General features: G+C 43.8%; 1 protein-coding gene across 1 annotated transcript in view; it reads left to right on the forward strand.

Moving 5' to 3' along the window:
- The window catches only part of EPC2 (enhancer of polycomb homolog 2), a 36851-nt gene that overhangs the window by 3595 nt on the left and 8349 nt on the right, over positions 1-24907 (forward strand). The window contains exons 2-10 of the mRNA XM_066553575.1: positions 10369-10528; positions 16242-16387; positions 18816-19022; positions 19604-19752; positions 19959-20091; positions 21024-21212; positions 21517-21606; positions 22097-22242; positions 22342-22685. Coding sequence (XP_066409672.1) covers positions 10369-10528; positions 16242-16387; positions 18816-19022; positions 19604-19752; positions 19959-20091; positions 21024-21212; positions 21517-21606; positions 22097-22242; positions 22342-22685 — 1564 coding nt within the window. The remainder of the gene's footprint in view (positions 1-10368; positions 10529-16241; positions 16388-18815; positions 19023-19603; positions 19753-19958; positions 20092-21023; positions 21213-21516; positions 21607-22096; positions 22243-22341; positions 22686-24907) is intronic.

A 24907-nucleotide genomic window follows, 5' to 3' on the forward strand; every position in this document is an offset into this window, starting at 1 on the left:
TATCTGAGCCTTCATCTCAGCGCTTGTTTGCACATCCGTTCATTTACACTCCAGCTTGGCTCGGCGTCACGGGCCTCAGGGCAGAGAGGAAAAGTGCAGGAATGGCAACTTAAGGACGCGCTTTGACGCTGCAGAAATGCTGACACCGAACCCGTGGGAAGGGACTTTCCTTGCCAGCCCTGCAGGGATCACCTCGGGATGAGCTTCTCTGATCATTAAATACAACGTTCGCTGCTGATTATTTTGACTGGAAGTAGTTAACTTGAATTTTTTTTTCCCCTTAGTTCTTTCAGTTTCTTTTGTAATGCGGGAACTTGAAGTGCTCATCCTCGGGCTTTGAGGTGGTGATACTCCTGGAACAGCTTTTTCATTGCAAAATCCTGGTTTTCCTGTTAAACTGTATCAGCAGAAATACCCACAATGAATATTTCCCTCTGCTACAGGGAACTGAGAGAGTATTGAATGTGTGGGGATTTACTTAGGCTGCTGCTCAGAGGTACCTGCCTGCTGCTGTCTGATGCACTCAGGTCTGGGTTTAAAAACACAAATACACATAAATCACTGCCCACACGGACACAACCTGCTCTTAACTGGATGTTTGTGTGTGGGCTGTGCACTCATAACCTGTGGTTGAACCCTCAGAGTTCCTACAAACGAGAGGCTTTGCAGAACAAAGAAACCCAGACAGTAGTGAGAAAAACTGGAGGCCAACAGAGGATAAACTTCAGCTCCAACCATGCAAATATTCTGTGGAACAGAAATCCCTTGGAAAGACTGCACGGGAATCTATGTGAGAAACTCCCAGGATTGTATTTCCATGCAAAACCAGCTGAAATCAAGAGCATGCTTTGCTTAGGAAAGGAATTGGGTTTGTTTGACTAAAATCAGCTGGGTTATCTGCTGGGGAAATAAAATTCCCAGTGCGAGTTATTCCTCAGATTAAGCACCTGTATTTATTTACTTACTTGGGGAGTATTTGGAGGCTGCTGAGATTACTGAAGTTTGTTTGGCATTAGGCAGCAAATTGCTGGGTTGTGATTTTTATTCACAGAATTTTGAACTCCAGTTTTGTTTGAGATCTTTCCCTGCCTTCATCTCCTGTGCTTTTCTCCCTCCTCCCGAGTCCCATTGCCCCGTGCAGGGATGTTCCTCCCAAGTGCCCATTTCAGTTCCATTTCCCAGGCATTATTTCACTTTCTCGCTCTGATCCTTTATCCTTGCTGTGCTGTCACCTGCAGCATCTCTGGGCCGTGTTTAATGTCCCGTTTGATAACGGTGAATCAGAATTAACCTCGACCAGCTGAGCTCTGGAGAGCTCTTAAACTGAGGAGCTCCACGTTTAATTTGTTGTGGCTGAAATTAAACACGACCGAGATTTGCTCTCAAGCCTCCACCTCACGAGCAGTTTATTAGGGCTTATCACATTAACACCTATCAGCAAACCTGTCACAAGTGCTTGGGGTATCAGCTCAGCCCGGGACAAAGGTCATTGATCCCGAGTGTGCTTTTAAGGTAGAGCCGAGCCAGAGGAACCCACCTGCAGCTCGAGGGGACGTTCTGCTTTTTGGGGACTCGGTAAGGGGCGGTGACAGCGCATCGTGCGTCCTTTCATGGGGAGCACGTGGGGATAGAGCTGGGAGCAGAGCGCGGTGTCACGCCGAGGTGAGATGGCTTCAGCCCTATCTTAGCACCGCAGGGTAATTGAGATAAAGCTGCGCTTTGCTGCGGGCCAGAGGCTGCGCGGGGTCAGCGGGCAGGGCCGCCCGGGCGGGTTCCGTGCCCGTGGCCCTGCGGCACAGTGGGAGCCGGGATTGACTCACACCTCGGGGCATTATGCAGCAACTTTCCCTGATGGCGGGAGGGGCAATTCCATGACAAAAGCTTAGGAGAGCGCTCAGTGGCTCGGCTCTGGGACGTCTCGAACGCAGGGAGCAGTCTTTCCTTTTCCTTCAATTTAAGGAAACCTTGGAAATAAATCGCTGGGGCTTCCTTGGATTTACAGAGTGCCAGACTTCACAGCGCTCCTGCTTGGCAAAACTGAGCAGGAAGCAGCTTGGTACAATTTCTGTTTTGACTGAAACCGGTTGAAATGTCCTGCTTGAACAATTTGGATCAACAGACATTAAATCTGCTTATAGTAACCTCTCTTCATAATTATTTTTCATGAGAAAGATCATTTTGACTGTCGCTAGATGTTCAAAAGGTTATTTGTAATTTATTTTGCCTACAAGGCTAATAAACAATGCCTTGTTTATGCCATAGCATATCTGTCATTCTATCTGTAGCATATCTGTATTTATAGATGACTAGTATATCTATGATTCTAACACTTCAGCTTTTTGGAAGGTAAATAACTCATGTAATATTTACATAAACCTTGGGTGTCCTAAAAGCCAGTGGAGGTGAAGATCAATAGTAGAACTGAAGTTTCTGTAACAAGTAGAGAAGAATGGAACTAGAACTGAATTCCTGTATATATAAGGGTGTAAGATGTAGGAAGAATAATTTTTTGAGACTAAAATATTATCAGTCTGGACTGTCATAATTTTGACATAATTTTGAAGGTACTGTTGACTAGTTTCGAGTCAAAGTAATAAAGTATTTGAGAATATACTATTTAAAGGCTTTGATTTTTGATCCATTTTGCATACTATTTAAAAGCTTTGATTTTTTGATCCATTTTGCATACTATTTAAAAGCTTTGATTTTTTGATCCATTTTGCATACTATTTAAAAGCTTTGATTTTTTGATCCATTTTGCAAATTCCTGCTTGTTAATGTATAATAATCACAGTGTAGTGGGGCTGAAATGGATTAAAATACACTCCCTGTCCATGGCAGGTGAAGTGCTGCAAATGTAAGGGAGCAGAAATTTGCAGCAAAAAAGTCAGACTTGTTAATTTCCCTGATTAACTTTGTGCAATTCTAATTGTGATTAACACATTTACACCTCTGGTCTCTCAGGTTCGGGTGCTCAGCTCTTCCCCATCGTTAGAATTGTTCTGTGTGAGATGTTTTTGTGTCACCTTCAGTGGAAGATGGGCTCAGCTTCACTCGGAGGCTCTCCCCCGTTGGCGATGCCGTTTTTCCATGGGGTTTCCATCTCAGTGCCCTCCTCCCTGCTCCTGTCCCGTGGGACACACACAGAGCTTCATCCTCGGATCGCTTCTCGGCCAGCAGAAACGCCCCCTTTCCTCCCCCTTTCTGGGGTGTTTGCTGCTGTTTGCATTGGAATTTCTACTTTGTTTTTCTCAGCTCTGTGCCGTCCCTCTGGCTGCAGCTCACACTTGGTGGATCTCAGACCGGTCTGTGTTGCATCAAACAAACTGTTGCTACTTTGAAGCGTGCCGGTGATGTCGGATTCCCTGTGCCAGGCTCGGATGTAAACAAACCACTCTGTCTGCAGTGGCAGCCAGAGACTGGATAATTAGGGAGACACTGATACTGCAGAAAGTCAAAAAAATAATAATTCATGTTTGCTGAGTTCAAGGTACTCGGTTTAAAATGGAAATTTGTCGTTAATTTTTAATAATTTGGATTACTATTAATTGCTATACATGTGTTTTAATTTCCCTAACCTTTTCCTGAGTTGTCCAAACTGTAGAACCAATCTCTGACATTGTTTTCTTTATAAAATGAGGGATTTCTGTGTGGTTCCTCAGGTCTCCAGCACTCCAGGTAGCATCACTCTGGTGATGAAAACCCCATTTGTTTACAAACTCTGTAAAATGCAAATTCCCTGCGGTAGGTGTGTGCCTCAGTTAAATAAAAACTCTGGCTCTGAATGCTGGGCTGAAGATGATGCCCACAGGCTGAGGGTAAGTGCAGAGGAGAGGGAGAGGGGCTGTGGTCTCCTGGCAGCTCCTGGACAATTCCCAGCTCTCCCTCGCGGTGACTCTGCTGTTGTGTGACTCACAGTCACACGGAGGTGCTGCTGAGAGCAGCCAGCGCCCAACAGAGCTGGGGCTCCCTGGGCAGTCCTGGGTTTGAGGAAGGGAAAAGCTCCTTGTTGGGGGCCTCAGCCTTTAAAAATGCATCGTGGGGTTCATGATGTGAAAAATGAGTGAATACTCCTCTAGCTCAGGGCCTTGCCATCCTGCTTGGACTGGGATAATCGAGATTCCTAATTCCCATTTTTTACCTTGGGAGTGATACCACTGTATCCCAAGGAGCTCTTTGAACTACATGTTACGTTATTTGTAACAATATTCTCATAAAACTTTTTTTGGAAAAACATCCCACTCAGTAAATGCAAATTTCTCTTCTAGTATCACCAGCAACTTTTCCAAAAGGATTTTAAAATAATTTGATTTATTGTTATAACAATAATTTGATTTTTAATAATCAGTTTATATTAATGTTTTGGTAGAATGGGCACTTGTGTAAATAATTGTAGCTTTAAAATCCAGAGTTTTAGTTGCTGTGGGGTTTTTGACATTTCCTAGACAGTGACAGTTGTGTGTCCATATGCTCATAAATAGTGAGTAATCATTATTTACAGGGATGAGAGATTGCTCATGTTCTCAGCCATTACTGCTGTTGCACTTGGGATGAAATTTGGGATATCTCCCAGTTGTTTCATGTCCAATTTGACATGGAATGCCTGAAATGGGCATTGTTTCTTTTTCTGAATTAAAGTTATTTAGAGAAATATTTACTCCTCCTTTTCTGTTGGGGGCTGCAGAAAGACACACAAAAGTGGCTCTGATCTGTGCTCATGTCCCTGTCCCTTTATCAGCTCTGTGGGCTGATTGCCCCCCTCATTTCCTAAAGTGCTTCCCTTGCACCCCAGAGGGGGAAGAAAGGGATTCCTGGGCATTGTTTGGGACAAACTGGAGTTTCCTCATTCCCATCTCTCCTCTGGGGCCATCTCCTCCTGGACAGGAGGTGCCACCGGGGCTGCAGGGCTCAGGAGTGCTGGGGGCTGTTCCTTGGCTCGATCCAACGTGCAGAGCTGCCTTCAGGGCATGGGCATAGCAAACATTTGGATGTAAAGTAGTCCAGAGTGGCTTGGCTTTGCTGCTGCTTTGGGAAGCTGCAGGTTTTTAGCAGCTGGGGAAGGGAAGAAGGTGATGGGAAAGTCAGCGAATCCCAGACTGGTTTGGATTTCAAGGGACACCAAAACCCATCCAGTGCCAGCCCTGCCATGGCAGGGACACTTTCCATGGTCCCAGGCTGCTCCCAGCCCTGCCCAGCCCAGCCTTGGCACTGCCAGGGATCCAGGAGCAGCCCCAGCTTCTCTGGGCACCTGTGCCAGGGCCTCTCCACCCTCCCAGGGATGGATTTCGCCCATTCCAGGGACCTGTGTGAGTTTTTAGGATGGAGCAGCCCCATTTGATTCACTTTCCCCTGCCTCTCCTCGCTGAGCCAACCCTTAGTAGATTTTTCTGGCCTGTAGTCACAGCTCAGCAGTCTGGAAGGCAAGTGTGGGGCAGGTGCTTCTTGGGATTATTTCTTTTTTAAGAAAAGCTGGAGGATATCATGTAGGAAAAAACTTGATATGGCCAAAAGTGAAACTGAGAAGTGGTTCCACGAGCCCTTTCCACTTGTGTATCTTCTGTTTCTTGTGGGTATCCTCCAGCTTCCTTCCTCTGAGTGTTGGAAACTCCTTAAGGAAGCTGAGTGCAGCTCAGCTCAAAAGCCTTGGTATGGGTATGTTGGTTTCCATTCAATATTTGCATTTTTATGGTTTTCCCGGTGCCCTGCATTACTTGAGAATTAATCCAACCTTTTAAGGGGATGCCCTATGCGAGAGGAAACAGCCCTGATTCCTGACTAGATCAAGTCTTCATCAAATCAGGAGAAAAATGCAATTATCCACTTTGCTGATGACTGAAATGCTCGTTTTTCAAAGTAAATTGGGAATCAAGCAGTGAGTTTCAGCTCCCAGGGGTGGAATTCTTGTGGTGCACACGCTGATTTCCTGCTCTGTGTGTGCCTCCTCACTTCACCTGTGCTCTGTCCCTCCCACAGCAGAGGGAGGGGAGGAGAGGGAAGCAGCTCTGCAGCACTGCAAGGGTTAACTGCACCAGAAAACAAAAGCTGCTGCTCGAGTTTACACTTGTGCTCTTGGGAATCTTATCTAAAAAAAGTGTTTGTGTGCAGAGAGGGAGGAGATGGGGCTGAGGCTTTCCAAGGCAGGGAGGCTCCTGACCAAATTAGCTTTTGAGCTTTCTGACACTTCTTTCTGGAAGTGCTGTCAAGAGGTGTTACTCACTGTGCTTGAGACTTTGCAAGATGAGTCTGCACATTTCCCACTACACTGCTGTACTTTCAGCTTCTGAATCTCAATATTAAAGATAAAAAAATTCCTTTTTTAAAATTCCCCAATTCCTATAGAATGTTTAACAAGTGAAATATTTTAGTGCATTTAAATTGTTTTCTTAATTTTAATTCTGTTCTTGGCACAGGTAGATTGGAAAGCTGACTTCAGGTTGGCCTAGAAGTATCTTATTTTGAGTAGGAAAAATTGATCAATTTGTTGATAAATTCATTGATAAAATGATCAATTTGTCGATAAACTGATCAATTTGTTGATAAATTGATCAATTTGTTGATAAATTCACTTTTATCCCACTTGTTTGGAGAGCTCTGGGGTTAAAGCAGTGAAACAGCCTAAGGAGGTGTAGCTTTGCTTGTATGGTGTAGTTTTAAGGAATGAAGATGGGAACAGGTAAATTTAATCCAACAGCTTTGTTGTCTAGGGATTTGTATCCAATATGGAATTGCTCCCTGGAGTTTGGGATTTAAGATGAACTTTTCAGTGTAAGATGCTGTTCAGCCATGGGCATCTCCAACCATGCTCAGCCAGAAAACTTGCAGTTATTCCAAGTTTGATAAACTCTGTTTCTCAGAGATTACCTGGGGGTGGCAGCAGGGGACTCAAAGATTAAAGGAAAGGAAAACCCTGCCTGTTCTCTAGGGTCCAAGTGCTCTGGTTTGTGGGATAAAAGGAAATAGGAGCAGTTTGGGGCATCCCTGCTCATGGCAGGGGGCTGGAATGAGATGATTTCAACCCAAAGCATTCTGTGATTCCATGATATTGGTAAAAAATAGGTAAAAAGTATCATTCAGTATTAATCACCATTTGCCTTAAAGCTTAACAAAAATAACTTCAGGGTAATAGGATCAATACCTGTTGATTTATTACTGATTGCCTCTGGTTTGTAGTGCAGAAACTCCCAGGTAGGAAGGTGAGGGGAACATGAAATCTCTGGGGTTTCAGGGATGAAGGGAATGGCAGTGAAGGTGCCTTGCTCTCAGCTGGGCTTGGAGCCTGGTTCTGAATGTCTGCAGCCAAAACTGGGGCTTTAGATACCAGGATTGCAGGAATTTTGGGGTTTTTTCCTCCTGAGGAGAAATGGAAGGAAGGATTGGGGTGTCTCAGAGAGAGGGGTTCAGAGAGCAGCTCTGGCTCAGTGTGTAAATGTACAGAATTGCAGGAATTTTGGGGTTTGTTCCTCCTGAGGAGAAATGGAAGGAAGGATTGGGGTGTCTCAGAGAGCAGCTCTGGCTCAGTGTGTCAATGTACAGAATTGCAGGAATTTTGGGGTTTTTGCCCTCTGAGGAGAAATGGAAGGAAGGATTGGGGTGACTCAGAGAGCAGCTCTGGCTCAGTGTGTCAATGTACAGAATTGCAGGAATTTTGGGGTTTGTTCCTCCTGAGGAGAAATGGAAGGAAGGATTGTGGTGTCTCAGAGAGATGGGTTCAGAGAGCAGCTCTGGCTCAGTGTGTAAATGTACAGAATTGCAGGAATTTTGGGTTTTTTTCCTCCTGAGGAGAAATGGAAGGAAGGATTGGGGTGTCTCAGAGGGGTTCAGAGCTCTGGCTCAGTGTGTAAATGTGCTCAGGCAGCAGTGTTACACACACTAAACATTTACAACTCTCTAATGCTGCTGGTTGAAGAAATAGCCCAGTCTAAGCTGTGTTTGTTTGAAATTTTGTCTTCATACTGGAGAGGGAGGTCTGGATGTGCTTTTTAAGGAATTAATGGGTAATCACTCTTTGTCAGGGGCTCCTTTTTATTGCCATGGCAGCACGTTCTGTTTGCTGTCATCACAGGTTCTCTAATGCTCCTTTATTTTGTGGAGGACCTTTGCATCTGCCCTACTGCAGAACAAAGTGTGAGCTTAAAATACTGTGTGTCTTTCAAAACCATCAGAAAAAAGTGAAAACTAGACCAAATGTTCTAGTAGTGTAAAAACACTACTTCAGGTTTAATAAATCCATTTAATTAGCCCAGCTTTTCTATAAAAAGCTTCACGGTTGGTTTAAACGGAGTTGTTCCAGGAGTTAAAGTTTAAATTTTCCTGTACTTGATGCTCAGCAGAAAGATTAGAGGTTTCCCCCCTAATTTTAAAATTTGCAAAGCTAATCAATCTATCTGTTTTGGAGCTGTGCTTTTTGAGGAGTGCCAGCAGCAGTGCTGAAAGCTGAAATCTCTGTTTGAAAGCTGTGTTCTGCTCCAAGGCTTTTTATAGTGAAAGAAATGCTAACACCTATTGTCAGGAGTGCCTTCCTTGGGAACTCCTGTGCCTGGATTACTCATCTCAATTCCCCTTCAGTGGCTGCAGAACCCAGAGGTGCTCTGAGCTGAGGGCACATCAAACCCTTCCTTGCAGCAGTTCTGGGCTGTTGGTACACAGCTCCAGGGACAGCAGCAGAAAGCAGCCCAGTGATGAAAGCATTCCTGTGCAGTTGAATTACTCAGCACTGCCAAGCTCTCCAAGACACGTTTTAATGGTGGAGTGACAGATTTACTCAGTGTGGAGTAACTCAGGCAGATCACAGCAGCTATTGGATTGCATGCTTGTCTTAATTCTAATAGCACTCACTTGGGAGCCTGATTGATTTAATGTTGCTTCATCTGCTGCAGGAGATTCCCAAAGCTGCTCTGATTTTGCAGGAATTGCATTATTTGTGTTTCTGGAAATCTTAACATTTAAAAGGGGATCGCTCATTAAGTATCATTTACATATTTTAAAAGGGTTTTCTTTCTCTCCCCCTTTTTAAAAACACCATTCTGTAGCATTAAAGAGGAGGAAATCTTGTTCTTGAGAGAATTTCCAAGTGGGTAGCAGAGCGTGTGAGTGCCAGACTGCCGTGTGTGCCAGGCTGCAGTGCCAGGCAGGCGCTGGAATGCTGGCACCTTCCCATTCCTGGTGTTGATCCTGGCCTCTTGGGAGTGCTAACCGTGGGGAGGGGCACCCTGGAGAGCCAAAGGGAGGAGCAGAGAGCAGCAAACCCTGTGTGTGTGTGTGCTTTGCCCTGCTCAAACAAGTGCTGTTCCCCAGTGGGCTGTGTGGGAATGGCTGGGACAGCCTGCAGCCCCTGGAACAAAGTGAGCTCCCATGGATCTGGGACAGAGCTCAGCTTGGATTGCCAGCTGATATTCTGCTCACCCTCCCTCCCCTCAAATCTGGGAAGCACTCAAAGCAGAATGAAACCTTCACTCCTGTTCATTTGCTGGCAGGCTGCACTTTTCTCAGTTTCCACTGGATTTGGAGAACTTGGTGCTTCACTTTTCCCAAGGGCTGTGAGGGTCTGAGTCTGTCCTGGTGAGGCATGGCAGTCCCCTGGACACACAGAAGGCAGCCTGAGATATTTTTTAGCAGTTTAAGTTTTAACATGAAAAGTCTTTCAAGATGGAAGTTACAGCTTAGCTCTGACTTGAAATAGTAGATGCTTGTCACCGAGTTAATTAATAAATTAACTAATAAAATTATGTGGGGAAAAATCTTTGTGATCTGCTGCATTTATTGTGATCTCTGTTTCACCTGAAGCGATTCTGTGGAATTTGTGACTTCTGTCCCATAAGAATAAAATGAAGGGATACCTGTTTGGGGAGCCCTTGCTTTTCAGGTGTTACTCTGTGAGAACTCTTCTTGCTGTTGCTCTTAGCTTGCTAAACTTCTAACAGCAGGCCACTAAGGATTGCTGGGAAGACAGGAATGATGAAATTTGCTATTCTTTTGACTTTAAAGGCCTGATCTGGCATTCTTTTTTTTTTTTTTTTCCTGACAGGTTTGGGTGGGTTTGTCTTTCCCCAGCACTAATTTTCTGCTGAGGTTATTTTGTGAAGTTTGAATGTTTGTCTTTTTCCCAGTCTGGTGGAAGGTGTGGGCTGTGTCTGAACAAAGTTCTCTTCATCTGTTTGTAGCTCATTCACTGCAGTTTTAAGATTCTCATCAGTTAGGAGCCCTAAAAGATGGAGAACACACCTGGGAACAAGCATCCTGCTGGCCTCTGAAACCCAGCAAAGCCTCCACTCTGTTATCCTGTAGGAAAACAGCGGGAGAAGAGGCTGGCTGTCTTTATATGCACTTTGTACAGGTATTTAAATGAACTCTCCCATTTTCCCCTTGCAGGAACATCATTTGCAACGGGCCATCTCAGCACAGCAAGTTTTCAGAGAAAAGAAGGAGAGCATGGTTATCCCAGTCCCTGAAGCAGAGAGCAATGTCAACTACTACAACCGGCTGTACAAAGGAGAGTTCAAGCAACCAAAGCAGTTCATCCACATCCAACGTGAGTTCCAGGCACTGGCAACGTTGTGGGCTCTGTTCAACCCCTCCTTACTTAACCTGGGGAACCTTTCTCTTGTGGTCAGAGTTCCCACAGTGGGAGGACTCAGAAATCCATTCAGAGGTGTAAATTCCAGTGCCTTCTCGAGTTCTGGAAGAACTGAGTTGCTGCTGAAGGTGGGGTTTTGCTGCTGGCTCTGTGCTGATGCTCTGTCCATGTGCAGCAGCTGCTGAGCCTCGTCCTGGCTCTTGGGCTTGCAGTATTCTTGAGCCAGCCTCACTTCTGTGGTTTTGTCCCTCCTGGTCCTGAGAAGGAATAACTGAGGCTGCTTGGCTGCCTCCTGGTGCTGGCACTGATGCAGGGAGCACGACAGAGGTTGTCTTGCTCACCTGTTCACTCCAGAGTTCTCTGTTAGTGCAGATCCACAAACCAGAAGAGGTTTTGGGGTGAAATCAGCCTTGGTCCTGCTGCTCATAACGGAGCTCTGGCAGGGCAGGGCAGCGATGCAGCCACTGGGATTCAGGCTGTTCTGGGTAACAGTCACTTCTCTCTGAGCTTGGCTAAAACTGAACAATTCCATTTCAGCACAGAGCTCTGAGTTTATTTTATAGATAAAACCAAATATTCTGCATGAGCTTAGTTTATGTCTTACAAGATCTCATTAATCTAAGCTTGTGGGCTGTGGATGAATTCTCCCATTTCTTTTGGTTGATGTTCTGTTGACAAGTGACACTTTTGCAGTTCAGTTGTTCCTTGGCACACAATTGATGTTTGTCCTTTGCAGGATGTGGTTCAGGGGGTTATTTGGGCACTTGGATTCCTCCCAGCAGTTACCTTTGTAGCCAAACCTTTGATTCAATTATTGCATCATTTCTCACCAGCATGCTGAAGTGTCCAATTTTTACTGTTTATTTACAAAATAGGAGATTTTGGAAAGAATGAAATCTCTGTGATGCAATAGAGACCATAGAGGTGATGGAGAAAAATCAGCTAAAAGGAATTGTTTCTCTCCTTAATAAAAGAAACAAACTTGGAAGCAAGGCAGGCTGAATGAACTGAAACCAAGCTGCTGGTGGAAGAATGTATTTTATTCTGTTCTTTGTTGGACACTGCCAGAAACACTGTGAATACTGTTAATAAACATGTCTAAAAATGCTAAATATATTATGCCAAGGTTTTCATTGTCTTGTTGAGACTCACAGTCTTTCTGGACAGAATTACAGAAGGTATTTGAGCTGAAGATAAATATCAGATACTGCTCCAAGATAATTTTTCCCACATATTCTAGATGGACTAGGTGTGATACAAGGCAGCTTTATGCTACATAAACTGCTTAGAAATTCTGTTCTAATCTTAAAGCACAAATAGCAGCAATACCCACTTTGGCCAGGGAAGTTATATAAACTGATGGAAAATGCCAGGAGGACACATGCTATAATCCATACTTACTGGGGGGTATTTCTGGCAAATTATGTTTTGCTGGAATTCTAGTAGCCTAAGATTTTAATATTTTTTTATGTTTGTTTATTTGGATCAGTGGTTCCAAGCAGAGAAAAGTTAATTTATTTGTAAAGGCTGGAATTTGTGAATAAGCAAAGTTCCAGGTGTTAGCTGACCACAGTGGCACCAACACAGGTGAAGCTGATCTGAATATAAAGAAAAAAACCTGAACTGTTAAAATTATTCCAGCATGCTTCATAATTTTCCAAGAATATTTGTAGCATCCATAACATGGAGATGCATCTAAAGTTATTGATAATTAGCAAAGAGATTAAGTTGGCAAACTTGGACCTAAATTCGAGCTAAGGGGATGGAAGATGAGTCAGAAACAATGAAACAATTTTCATTAAGTGGGGGATGAACTGCAGTCATCCTTGAAAGGAACTTTTTGGCAGGAAGTGTCTCTTCCATTTTTTGGTTGGGTGACCCTCAGTGTTTATCAGTTTGCTGCCTTGGCTCAGGCCTGGTCGCTGCTGGTGGCACCGGGGGGTGGCAGGGAGGGCTCTGGTTTGCTGGGGAGGGAGGGCACTGGAAGCTCTGGTTTCAGTGGGAGCTCGTGCCCGTGGCAGCTTCATGAGCGTGCAGCCACAGCCTTGATTTAGTTAGCTAAATGAAACGAGTTAATTTAGTGAAGTTCAACCCAGTTCAGTGTCACTTCACTGAGAAACAAACTGCATTTGCATGAGTTAGTGTAAACTGGGTCCTAGGGGAGCTCAGGTAAACAAAAAAGCAAATCCCTCTGGCAGGTACTGCTGGGAGAGGGTGGAGTAGCAGAGGGTGGGAGCTGGATGCTGTTTGCAGCAGCAGTGAGCAAACTCCTGAGCATTCCTGGAGAAACTCCCCAGCTGGGATCACTGGGATGCTGTGTTTGCTGCAGCAAGAACTGAGCATTCCTGCAGAAACTCCCCAGGTAGGATCTCTGGGATGCTGTGTTTGCTGCAGCAGTGAGCAAACTCCTGAGCATTCCTGGAGAAACTCCCCAGCTGGGATCACTGGGATGCTGTGTGTGCAGCAGCAGATCCTGAGCATTCCTGGGGAAACTCCCCAGCTGGGGTCACTGGGATGCTGTGTGTGCAGCAGCAGTGAGCAAACTCCTGAGCATTCCTGGAGAAACTCCCCAGGTAGGATCACTGGGATGCTGTGTGTGCAGCAGCAGATCCTGAGCATTCCTGGGGAAACTCCCCAGCTGGGATCACTGGGATGCTGTGTGTGCAGCAGCAGATCCTGAGCATTCCTGGGGAAACTCCCCAGCTGGGGTCACTGGGATGCTGTGTTTGCAGCAGCAGATCCTGAGCATTCCTGAGGAAACTTCCCCAGCTGGGATCACTGGAGCCTGTCTGACAGTGCCCTGTAGAAGTGCAGATGTTCTGGAGGAGAAAGTCTGGATTCATCCTGAGTCAGGAGAATGTGCCAGGATTTAGCAGGAGGTGTCCATCAGGGCTGGCTCTCCAGCAGCTCCTGCAGGAGCAGCTCCCCCAGCTGCCATGGCAGGAGCAGGAGCAGGGACAGGGAGTGATGATGGATGGTTCCATGGATCCATGGCACAGAAACACCTGGGTCTTGTGATGGCTTTGGAAGCCAGGGAGCTGCCACACTGCAGGCCAGCTCCAGGGTGAAAAATGGCTTTTTCTGGAGCAATTGCAGTTCACTCAGTGCTTGGGGAAGGAAGAAAACTGGTGATTAAGGATGTTGCTGGAATTGTTTTGAGGAGTGGTAAATGAACATCAGGGAGGAGGACACTTCCATGGGAGTGCCAGTGCTGGGACAAGCCAGCTTTGGGCTGATGAACTCCAGGGGAGAAGTGGTAACCCTGCAATTCCTGAAGCCCTCACACCTCCCCAGGCTGCTGGGAGCCTGTGGCTGTCCTGTCTGCACTGAAACAGGTGGTGCTTCCATCCCTGCAGTGCCCTTAACCTGCACCCCATGTAAACCCCCATCTGAAAGGAGCTGCACTGATAAATACAGGGCTCAACAAACAGAGCAGAAAAGCATGAAAAGTGGGATGTGTGACAATGTTCTCACAGGAATGATGGGGGTTGTTTGACAAAATGAGTCTGGATTTGTTTGATGGTGGCAAGTACCTGTTGGATGCCTTTTATCTTATCTTGAATATTTATCAAAATATTGAGCAGAAATAGGGAGGGACCCCTGCTTCCATCTGAGTGCACCATGAGTACTTGAGGTGCAGGGAGTGACCTGCCCTCCCTCCTGGAGACTCATCCCTGATATCCACAGTGTGCTCCTGAGGGTGATTGGTGGTTTCAAGTACTTTTTGATTCAATTGTGGGCTTTTTCTTTTCGCTTGTCTTAGCGTCTGTTGGTTGCCTCTCACTTGATCCTGGTTTTATTCTGGATGGTTCAGGACCTTTTAGTGACTGACTCTTCTTTTCCCATTGTGGAAATGAAGGGAAGTTTCCTGGCACTGCTGGCAATTTACAGGTGAACAACATCACATCTTCTGTCACACATCCTCCTGCTCACTGATATTCTGGCTTGGAAGAACTGGCTGGAAACGTTTTGTCCACAGGGGATTATTGAATTATCTACTGACAGGAAATAGGCTGACATCTTTTCTGATGTGAGACCAACATCTGCCTGAGGGCAAACAAGCTTTTTGTGGGCTTGAATGGTTTCCAGTGCACATGTGAGCAGCGATCTGCTGGAGAGGCAGATGTGATGTTGAAAGCTGCAGTTGAAGTCTCATACACAGTTAATTGTTGGAGAGCTCTTGGTCACATGCCCAGTGACAGTGTCTCAAATAAACTTGCCATGCAACTTGTATTACTGAATTAATATTGCCAGCAGTTCTTGACACATGGTTACAGCCTGTTATTATTTTCTCCTCAAATAAATTGTTACAGTGTGTGGTAGGTCAGAGAACTCTTCTGGCCAAGTGCTGTTGGCACACTTGGTACAGTTGGGCAGTGTCTCCTCTGAGAGGTACCAGCTTGAGCTGAAGATGCTGAGGAGCTGCTTTTTAGCCCTTCCCAGCTGCATCTGGCCGAGTTTCTGTGCCTGAATAAATAAATAAATAAACACTGGTAGTGGTTTAGCTCATTTATTGCACTGGTTCACAGGGAGAGTGGTCTTGGGCAAAGCTGAGATGGAAGGACACTGCTGACCACCTGCCTGTGGCAGGGAAAACACTGGGATTTGTTTTAAAGACTTTTTTGGGGGTTTTCTCTGGCTTCTGGTTTTCCAAGTTTTTGTTTTAAGGTGCTCTCAAGGCACACAGGGCAGCTCAGTAGCAGAGGTTTTTAAATTAGCACTTGGTATAGCCACAAGTTAAGAGCATGGAGATAAGATAGTGCTGTTTGTCTGTTAAGAACAAAATATATTTCATCAGGCCTATTAAGTGCTGTTATTGCAGTGCTGATTGAATGACTGGGAGTGTTGTTCCTGGTGTGCCACCCCTTCAAGGTTTTATTAGGTGTACAATTCATGTTTCTATTAACAGTTCTTACTGCCATGTGCAATTTACTCATATATTTGTTGTAAAATTTTATTTTGACCGTGTTACCTGAATGGGAACTTCCTTCTGCTTTTAGTAGCACCAGGAACTTTGTCAAGTATGGAAACTAATTAGCACAATTAGTAATAAAGACATGAGCTTTGCTGAGAAGTTGAGAGCTGACTGTTTGGAGAGCCTGAAGGAATTGTCAGGCTCTGCATCCACAACTGAGGTGGTTTTGGAAAAGAAGTAACAATTCCCATAGGGTTGGTCTAGGATTTCTACAGTTACATAAAACCAGAAAAAGTTTAGTCTGTTCAATATTTTAACACTTTAGGTTTGATGTAGTGTTTAAAAATGGGCAGCAGAAATTATATTGGGACTTCAGTGTTTTCTCCAAGTCTGGAATTTGATTGAAAATGGTCTTAGTTCTTCTTATCCTACCATGACATTCTGGAGGAGCTGTATTATATCAGTACTGTCAAGCATCTTTACTCTTCTTTTGCAAAGATACATCAAAGTTTCTGTGCCTATCACCCCTTCAAGTCACTTCAAGTGAAACTTCTTGGATTCCTTCCATATTGGAAGGTGGAGACAAGCAGCTTCTACCTGCTGTGTGTTACATGAGGAAACTTTTCAGCATTAAAAAAGTGTGCTGGCAGAGAAGTGCTGGTGTGGAATTGGCTCAGTCAGTTTTGGTTTCTGATCACAGATGTGTGTCCAGAGTGTGTTACTCACCCAGCATTTCAATTTCTTGTGTTCCAGCCTTTAATCTGGACAATGAGCAGCCAGATTATGATATGGACTCTGAGGATGAGACCCTTCTGAACAGGCTGAACAGGAAGATGGAAATCAAGCCACTGCAGTTTGAAATAATGGTTGACAGACTCGAAAAAGCCAGTTCTAGTCAGGTATGGTGGGAAGAAATCACTGGGAGGTTTTGCTTTCCTGGGGGGTGCTTGGTTTTATTTCCTGCTGACAGGAGAAGTGTGTTTGTGTGAGTCTGCAGTTTCACAGAAATCACATTTGTCTCCTGTGTCAATATGGTAACTTCAGATGAAACAGGTGGGGAAGGAGCTTTTGGGGTTGCAGGGACTGATTTTAGACTTTAACTCCTGACCACAATGTGTTAGACACACGCAGCTCCTTGTAGCACAGTTGGTATGGAATAAGCTTGTGATGATCAGGCTATAAACACATGAAAATCCAAATATTCTTAGACTTGTTTCTGCTGGACATTGACTGACACTGGTTGGTTTTTGAGGGTTAGAAGCACAGGCAGTGAATTAATTTGTAGCAGTGTTAAATCAGATTCTGAGGTGTTCCAGGAGGGCAGTGTCTGGAGAAGGGTCTTACAACCCAAAATATTTACTCCAAAACTAAACCTGGGGGATCAGTTTGTGCAAGTCAAGTTTGAGCAGGTGCAGTTATTTCCCAGTGAGATGAGGCTTTGTGGGAGGAAAAAAGCCCAAAATATTTACTCCAAAACTACACCTGGGGGATCAGTTTGTGCAAGTCAAGTTTGAGCAGGTGCAGTTATTTCCCAGTGAGATGAGGCTTTGTGGGAAGGAAAAATCCATTGTGAGATCCATGGCTCTGCCTCAGTTCCTTAACCTGATTTAGTTCAATGCTGTCTGTTAAAAGGCCAAAGTATTGAATTTTTCTCTGTCTTCGAGCAACTTCAGAAAGGCAGAGATTTTTTACTATGCTAAGAAAATGGGAATGAAGGGAAAAATAGGAAATACTTCGGATGATACTTGTTGAACATGTACTTGGGCTTGTTGGAGCTTTGATAGACACCCCTGTTCTGGCTTTCAGTTCAGGCCATTCTGGTGGTCACTTTTCATGTTCAATATTCATCCCTCTGATGCTGCTCTCACCTTTCTTTGCTGGAGTAATGAAGTTCAATTTAAGATTTGAAGATGCTTTTCAGAAATAAAATGTTACAAGAACACAGGTTTTTCTCTGTAGACACAAGTCACTCTTGCAGGTTATTGGAGCCTGGGCAGGGCAGTGGCTGGTGGGGTTTGAGTGCTGCTCCCAATTCCCAGTTGCCATTCCTGACCCCTGGAATATTAAATTCAGGATATTGCTGGGAATGCCTTCTCTGCCCAGGAGGAGTTCCAGCTTTCCACCTGGCATTTTGATTTAAGCAGGGAATACAAGGACTCTGCATCTGCAGGCAAACACAGGCTCAGCTTCACTTTCCCAGCTGTGCACTCAAGGCTGAGGTGATTTCTTAAAAATATTTTCATATTTTTTATTTAAATTTTTTTATTTATTATTTTTTAAAATATTTTTATATTTTTTGTAAGAAATACATTAATGGAAAAAAGGGAGCAAAAGACAAAACTGAAATGATTTCTAAGCAATGCTATTTCCTTTTTTTAAAATGAACAGTTCAGTGCTTTTTAAATTCTACCACAGATTGCAAAGGTTTTATTCTGCTTGTGCTGGAACTAACACTTGCAGAGTAGCCATGGTTACACTTAGGATTTCCTTATTTTTCCCAAATGTGTTGTTTCCTTTTTTCGCTTCTCCTAACGTAGGAATGAGATTAAAGTTTGACATGTTGCAAAAGTGCAAATTAAGTTGTTCAGTTGATGTTTTTCAAATTATGGGGCAGATGAAGTGCTGCCTGACTTTCTTTTTAAGTAATACTAGGTACTATTTCCTTTTTGTCTAATGAATGGGTTGAAGATGATATGAGCCTGTTAATCCAATGTACTATTTAGTGATACTTCTGCATTTATTTAGAGTCTGATTTCCATATTAGAAGCTGAACACAGATTTCATTTTTATCTTTAAATGATCTGTGTAGAACTACCACCTACTGGAATAACTTAACAAGTGAGCATCCTTATGTCTCCAGGCTGGAATAAACAGGGATGGGCATTGTCGTGTTCTGTTGCAAAGTAAACATTTGGGGGAAAATAATTAAGAAGTAAATTTGCTTCTAGGGTAATCAGCATTCAACTGCAAGGAATTACACATTAGTAAAGGTTAACAAATAAGAAACTTCTTTTGTTTGTGATTCCCAAATCATGACCTGCAGACTGTAGTAAGTTCTCTCTATCCTCTGCTTGTAGTTGTTTCAAAGTGTTTTCAGATTCATGAAAGATTGATGGTGTTCTAGACCATTGGATGAAAGAGATGCTGCTGGTTCAGAAAAATTGGCAACACTAACTTGGTGACTTCAATTTCCATGAATGTTTTTACATCCCCTTACTCTGGTGCTGAAAAGTAACAAAGTTTATCCAGAAAGTGCCCAACTGGTGTGAGTGTGGTGACTTTCCCTGCAGCCCCATCTCAGGTGGGCTTGTCCCTGTTCCCCTGCAGCTCGTGACCCTTCAGGAGGCCAAACTGCTGCTCAATGAGGACGATTACCTGATCAAGGCTGTCTATGACTACTGGGTGAGGAAGCGCAAGAACTGCCGGGGGCCCTCCCTCATCCCCCAGATCAAGCAGGAGAAGAGGGATGGCTCCACCAACAACGACCCCTACGTGGCCTTCAGGAGGAGAACTGAGAAGATGCAGACCAGAAAGGTGACTTGGCAGACTCTGCTGTTGGAATTGTACCTTTCTCCCTTGGGAGGGGTAATTTGGATCCCTGTCCAGCATTTTGCAGGGGACAATTCACTGTCCAGCCATTTTTTGAGCTGGAGCTCAGAGCGATGCCTGGCATGCAAACAGCCTGCTGGGTTGGGAGCTTTCCTTTCTGTGGGCAAAGGGGAAACTATTCCCAGTTTTTGTATTTGTAGCATGGAATGATTTGAACCAAGAAATCTGTAATCACCCATCACTCTCCTTTGTACACATGCACGGCCTTACTGTGTGTGGAATCAAGGTGGGGAAAGTGGTGTAGGCTTGAATTCCTTGTTCTGACAAACTTCACTGGCTTGATCAGAAATCTGAGCAAAACATGCAAAGTTCTTCTCAGCTTGCTCTTCAAACCTGGTTTGTTTGCTTTTTGGGGCTTTGTTTGCCAAGCAGGATCTGCTTTAGGAAAAGCTGCTTTGGAGTGTCCTCATGAGCCTCATTTGCAGCAGCATTATATAACTTTATTTTTGTAGTTTGTGCCTCACGGCGTTTGCTTTTGACTAAAAATTTGTTTCATCTCTCAACAGAACCGAAAGAACGATGAAGCATCTTATGAGAAAATGTTGAAATTAAGGAGGGAGTTTAGCAGAGCCATAACAATTTTGGAGATGATTAAGAGGAGAGAGAAAACAAAACGGGAGCTGTTGCATTTAACCTTGGAAGTTGTGGAGAAAAGGTAAAATTCCAGATTATAAAAACCAAGGTTTTAAATTTTCCTTAGATAGCTTTGAAATCATCTCTCATTATTTATTGTAGCAGCATAAACGTCAAACATTAAAAGAGAAGGGGTTTGTGTAGACAGTTGGAAGACACTGGTTTGTGTCTCTCAGACATTTCCCAGTGGGGAAATGCAGCCCTATAGTTTCCATTCTGATTTTTCAGGTACCATTTGGGTGATTATGGAGGTGAAATCCTCAATGAAGTGAAGCTGAACAGACCCGACAAAGAGATGGGCACAACTCCATCATCTCTCCACAATGGGAACCACCACAAAGTTCAAGAATGTAAAGTTAAGGTAAGATTTTTTCCCTGCCATCAATCTCTTGTTCCTGGGATCAGAATTCCTGTGGGATCATCATCCCCTTGGATATGCTTTGAATTCAAACCTGTCCCTGAAGAAATAACGTGAAATATTAGGAGTTAAAATGCTTGGGGGTGAGGCTGAGAGTTGGAAGACCTCTGGAAATTTGTATTTAGCACCTGCGACACCTAGTGGTCCCAGAATTCCATACAGAACCCGGAATTCCTCCAGGAATTTTGGCATTCCTCATGTTCCTCCTCTGCTTCCCAAGCCCAGCTCCATTTCTGCAGTTAGTTTCAGTCAGGCTGTTATTGAAGAGCGTTAATCCAGGGTAAATTTCAACACTTTTTAAAACTGCACTGGTGCTTCTCCTTCAAATGGAGAATTTTGCAAGTGAAATAATCTTTTCAAATGGGAGCTTTGAAGTTTAATAACATTTGTGTTCAAGTGGACAGCTCAGTATCGATGGAATAATTGCTCACTGCAGAGGGTTTATGTGAGAAAAATCTTAAGTAGCCAACCCAAATACCATCACATCTGTTCAAAAGTGTCAGCTCTGTGAGAAACAGGAAACAAATTAAATTGTTTCTTTTGAACATGTCCGAGCAGTTCAGAAAATTGAAAGTGCCAGGGAAAAATGAGATCTCAGAAAATAATTGGAAGAGGAATTTCAATGACAATACACAGAGTGTAGTGCAGAGTGAGGAGCCTCTCAGGCAGTGACATGGCTTGAGAGCTCTCTGATTATTAATAAATCCCTGTAAAAACAATCAGAGGAAAGCTTCTGAGGTTTAATGTCTCCAGTACCTTTTGCATTACATGTCTCAAGCATCTGCAGAGCCTTTGGAAGACAAGCAGCCTGTCTTGAAGCAATTCAATTTGCTGATGCTTAATTTTTAGAATTTCCTGTTTGTTTCCCCGAGCAGCACCCTCACCACTCCTCTCTGAAGGAGGAGGTGTCCGATGTGGTCCGTCAGAAGAAGAAATACCTGAAGAAGCCCAAGCTGGAGTGTGTGGTGACCCCCCAGCCCCTGGCTGAGCCCTTGCCTGTGCTCAGCAAGAGTGACATCAAACAGTACGACTTCCACAGCTCTGATGAGGATGAGTTCCCACAGGTAACCCCCAAAATCTCAGTGTACACGAGGCAGACATTCCTGTCAGCTGGCATTTGGCCAGTCTGGCTTGTCCCAACTCTGACTATATTTAAAAGCTCCTTGTATAAACTGAATTTTCCTTCCAAGCTGTGATAAACATGGCAGTTCTCATCTATAAACACAAACTTTTATAGTAAATACAATTATACAAATGTAGCAGTTGGGAGAATGACATTGTTTTCTCATTACATAAACACAAACTTTTGTAATAAATACAGTTACACAGATGTGGCAGTTGGGAGAATGACATTGTTTTCTGGTCTAGGTACCCTCACCAGTGTCAGAAGCAGAAGAAGAAAATGATCCTGATGGACCTTGTGCTTTCAGGAGAAGAGCAGGATGCCAGTATTATGCTGTAAGAATATGCAGTATTCTGCTGTGCTGTTGGGTTTAGGGGTGGTTTCTTTAAATTTAGGTTGGCATAGTGGCAGTGTTGGAGTTCTGTTCCCACTCTCACCACCAGAACTTTGATGCTTTGGTGAGTCCAAAGACAGTTGCAGGAGCATCCCCTTTTCTGCTTGGCTCTGAAGAGTCAAAGCTGAACTTCCCACTTGCTTAGAATTCAACCTCCTTTCTTTTTTCCCTAGCCTGTAAGTTGATTTCTTTGCCAAATATGTTGAGATGACCGAAAAACTTCTATTTTCATTTTCTCCAACGTTACCATTGCTGTTAGATGCAGAGTATTTAACAGCCTAAATATTAGAGTTTATTTTTTAACTACTGAAGCTGTTATTGGTGAACTCAGCATAAGCCATGTGTTCTGTCCTGAAGCCTGGGCATGACACCCAGCAGTGGCCTCATCAAAGCACCCTTGGAGTATAAAATTGCCTTTTCTTTCTTCACAGCCTCGTTTGGACCAAATGAATTCTTCGTCCGAAAGCCCAGAATTGGCAGAATTGGACAAACTGAGGTTCAGGCATTGCCTTACAACCCTCACAATCCCAAGGAGATGTATAGGGTTTGCAAGGAGGAGGATTGGCAGGGGTGGAAGGTACAGTTGGGTGCTTTTAATTCTTCATTCCCCTTCAAAGGATAGAAGTATTAAAGAGAGCTGCTGAAGCTAATGATTCTCCTCCTCCTCTTTGCCCAGGGTGATCATGGACCGAATATCCACAGAGCACGATCCTGTCTTGAGGCAGATTGACCCGGAAATGCTGAGCAGTTTTTCAAGCTCTTCCCAGACTTTAGACTTTTCTTCTAATTTTTCACGGACCAATGCTTCCAATAAACCTTGTGAAAACAGACTGTCCCTTCCTGAAATCCTAAGCAATATCAGATCATGTCGACTGCAGTGTTTCCAGCCCAGGCTACTCAATCTCCAGGACAGTGATAGTGAAGAATGTACCTCAAGGAAAGCAGGGCAGACTGTGAATAATAAAAGAGTCTCTGCAGCATCTGTAGCTTTATTGAACACCAGCAAGAATGGCATATCAGGTAGGCAAGGATTTGGCTGCTTCTGGGATTTAAAATGCTGAATTTTGGTTTTCTTTGTGGCTGGACTGGTGAGATCTTCAGCACTGCTGTGGACCTAACCACAGCTACAACCTGACATACAGAAACTCCCCACAAACACTTCTTCCTCCTGCTTTGCTTCCATTAGAATTTGAAGTGCTGGATTCAGACCTTACTCAAAGCAGGGATTCTGCTCATATGAAGAATTGTTTAGGTCTAATTAAATCTTAATGGCACTAATTGGCCTAACCTTGTTTAAGGGTAGAAGGATGCTCGTTATGAATGCAAAACAAATCTGGTGGTTTCTTGGGGAGGGTAGGTGTGGCTCATTTTTGTTGGCAGTTTTCATTTTTGACTCAGACGAATGTAGGAAGTTCCTGAGTGCCCTGAGCAGGCATGAAAATGGTAAAAATGTTGATAGTGGGAGCACTCAGTGATGAAAAAATTGCTTTAAGCTTAAATTGAGCAGTGTTTGCATCACTTGCTTCATGAGCTAGAATTGTAATGGCTCGACTTTTAACACTGTCACTTCTTTATAATTAGAAAAAATCATAAGCATTTGATACTTCAAAAATCTGAAAAGTTGGAGATCCAGCAAATGAGATCTCCCACAACAGCAAGCAGCTGAGTATATCCCTCCTCCATCCTGCTTTGTAAACCAGGACAGTTAAATAATAGAATAGGCTGCCTCTGAATTCCATAATTTCTGTGGTTGTGGAATGTCCCATCTCTCTCAAAGCTGCAGGAGTGGATATTTATTCTCCAATAATGTATCTCTAGAATTCCTGGGCACTATTAAATTGCTCTGACAGAGGCACAGGATATTTATTCCAGCCCAGTACTTCCCCAGCTTCTCAGTATGGTCACTGTAACCTTCAGATTGTTCTCTGCCATGAAAAGATTGGCACAGGAGCATTTTCCTGCTGCATGAAAAACCAGATCTCATGTGTTACATATTTCATATAGTTATTTCTGAAAGACCTTGTAGGCCTGAGGGATCACAGCTGGGGCAGAAAGGGGCACTTCAGTGGGATGGGACTATTGATAAACATCAAGAGCTGGTAAAGAAATAGCTGAAAAATGAATAAAACCAAATCTGATGGATCCAAGGCACTTTTTGGAGGAATAGTCATAAACCCATGGTGTAATTTTAGAAATCATCTGAGGAATGCATTTAAATTAAATGGAAATCCCTCAGTAGTTGAAGTACATTATGCATGGAATTTATGGCTGGGGAGGACCTTTTTTGTCACAGATTTAAATGACAAACCAGATCCTGCAATTCTGGAACAGGATCAGACACAACAGACAACAGAATTCTTCCCCAAATAACTGAACCAGCAAGAGGCACTGCTGATGGGTTTTCTCACTAGTAAATAGGGAATAAATTTTAAAAGAGCTGGTCAGTCTGGTTGTGCATTAAATGAGCACAGGCATTATCAGTGCATTTATTGAAGTCATTCTCTTTGGGAAGTGATTGTTGAAATCAGTTAATTTTACAGCTGATTTGATATTCCCTCCAGAGGAAACGGTGGCAGTACTTAAAATGATTATTTTTATTTTTTTATTGTTTTATTTCAGAGAGAACTGGGGAGTTCCTTGGATTTTTGGTACACAAGAATATTTAAAATTACCTCTGGGTTATATTTTTTCCCTGTACTAGTACTACAACTCTGGCATTTCCTCAAATGCATTGTACAGACAGATTTTATTTTTTTATTTTTAATTTGAAAAGCCTGGGACTAGACTTTTCTTCAAAATGCCTAATGAGTGCATGAACCAAGAACCAATATGTGGAACTGAATTATTCTCTTGCTCATGTTGGAAGCACTGCAAGTGGGAAAAGGATGTCCCTAGAGAGAGGTCACCTGCACATGATGCTATTCCCAGCTGAAAGGTTTTGTTTGTGGAACAAAATTTTACTTTTAGAAGTATTTTTTCCCCAGCCTTAAATGCCACATAGGAGTAATTGAAGCAATGCCTCTTTTGGGGCAGCCTGCAGAGGATGATTTTGGTTAAAGCCTTCAGGTCCTGAGAGAAGTGACACAATCCAAACCTCCCAAGGAGAGAGGAGCCTGCAAGTGAAAGCTGAAGTGACTTTTTCCCCTTTTGTGGGGCAGTTTTTCAGCCCTGTCAGGCTCTGATAAAATAAACCCCCCCTGAAGCTGCAGAGCTCTTAACCCTGCTCTGGGCTCTGCCTTGGG

Source organism: Molothrus aeneus, chromosome 7 (genome assembly GCF_037042795.1).
Source record: "Molothrus aeneus isolate 106 chromosome 7, BPBGC_Maene_1.0, whole genome shotgun sequence".
NCBI classification, from domain to species: Eukaryota; Metazoa; Chordata; class Aves; order Passeriformes; family Icteridae; genus Molothrus; species Molothrus aeneus.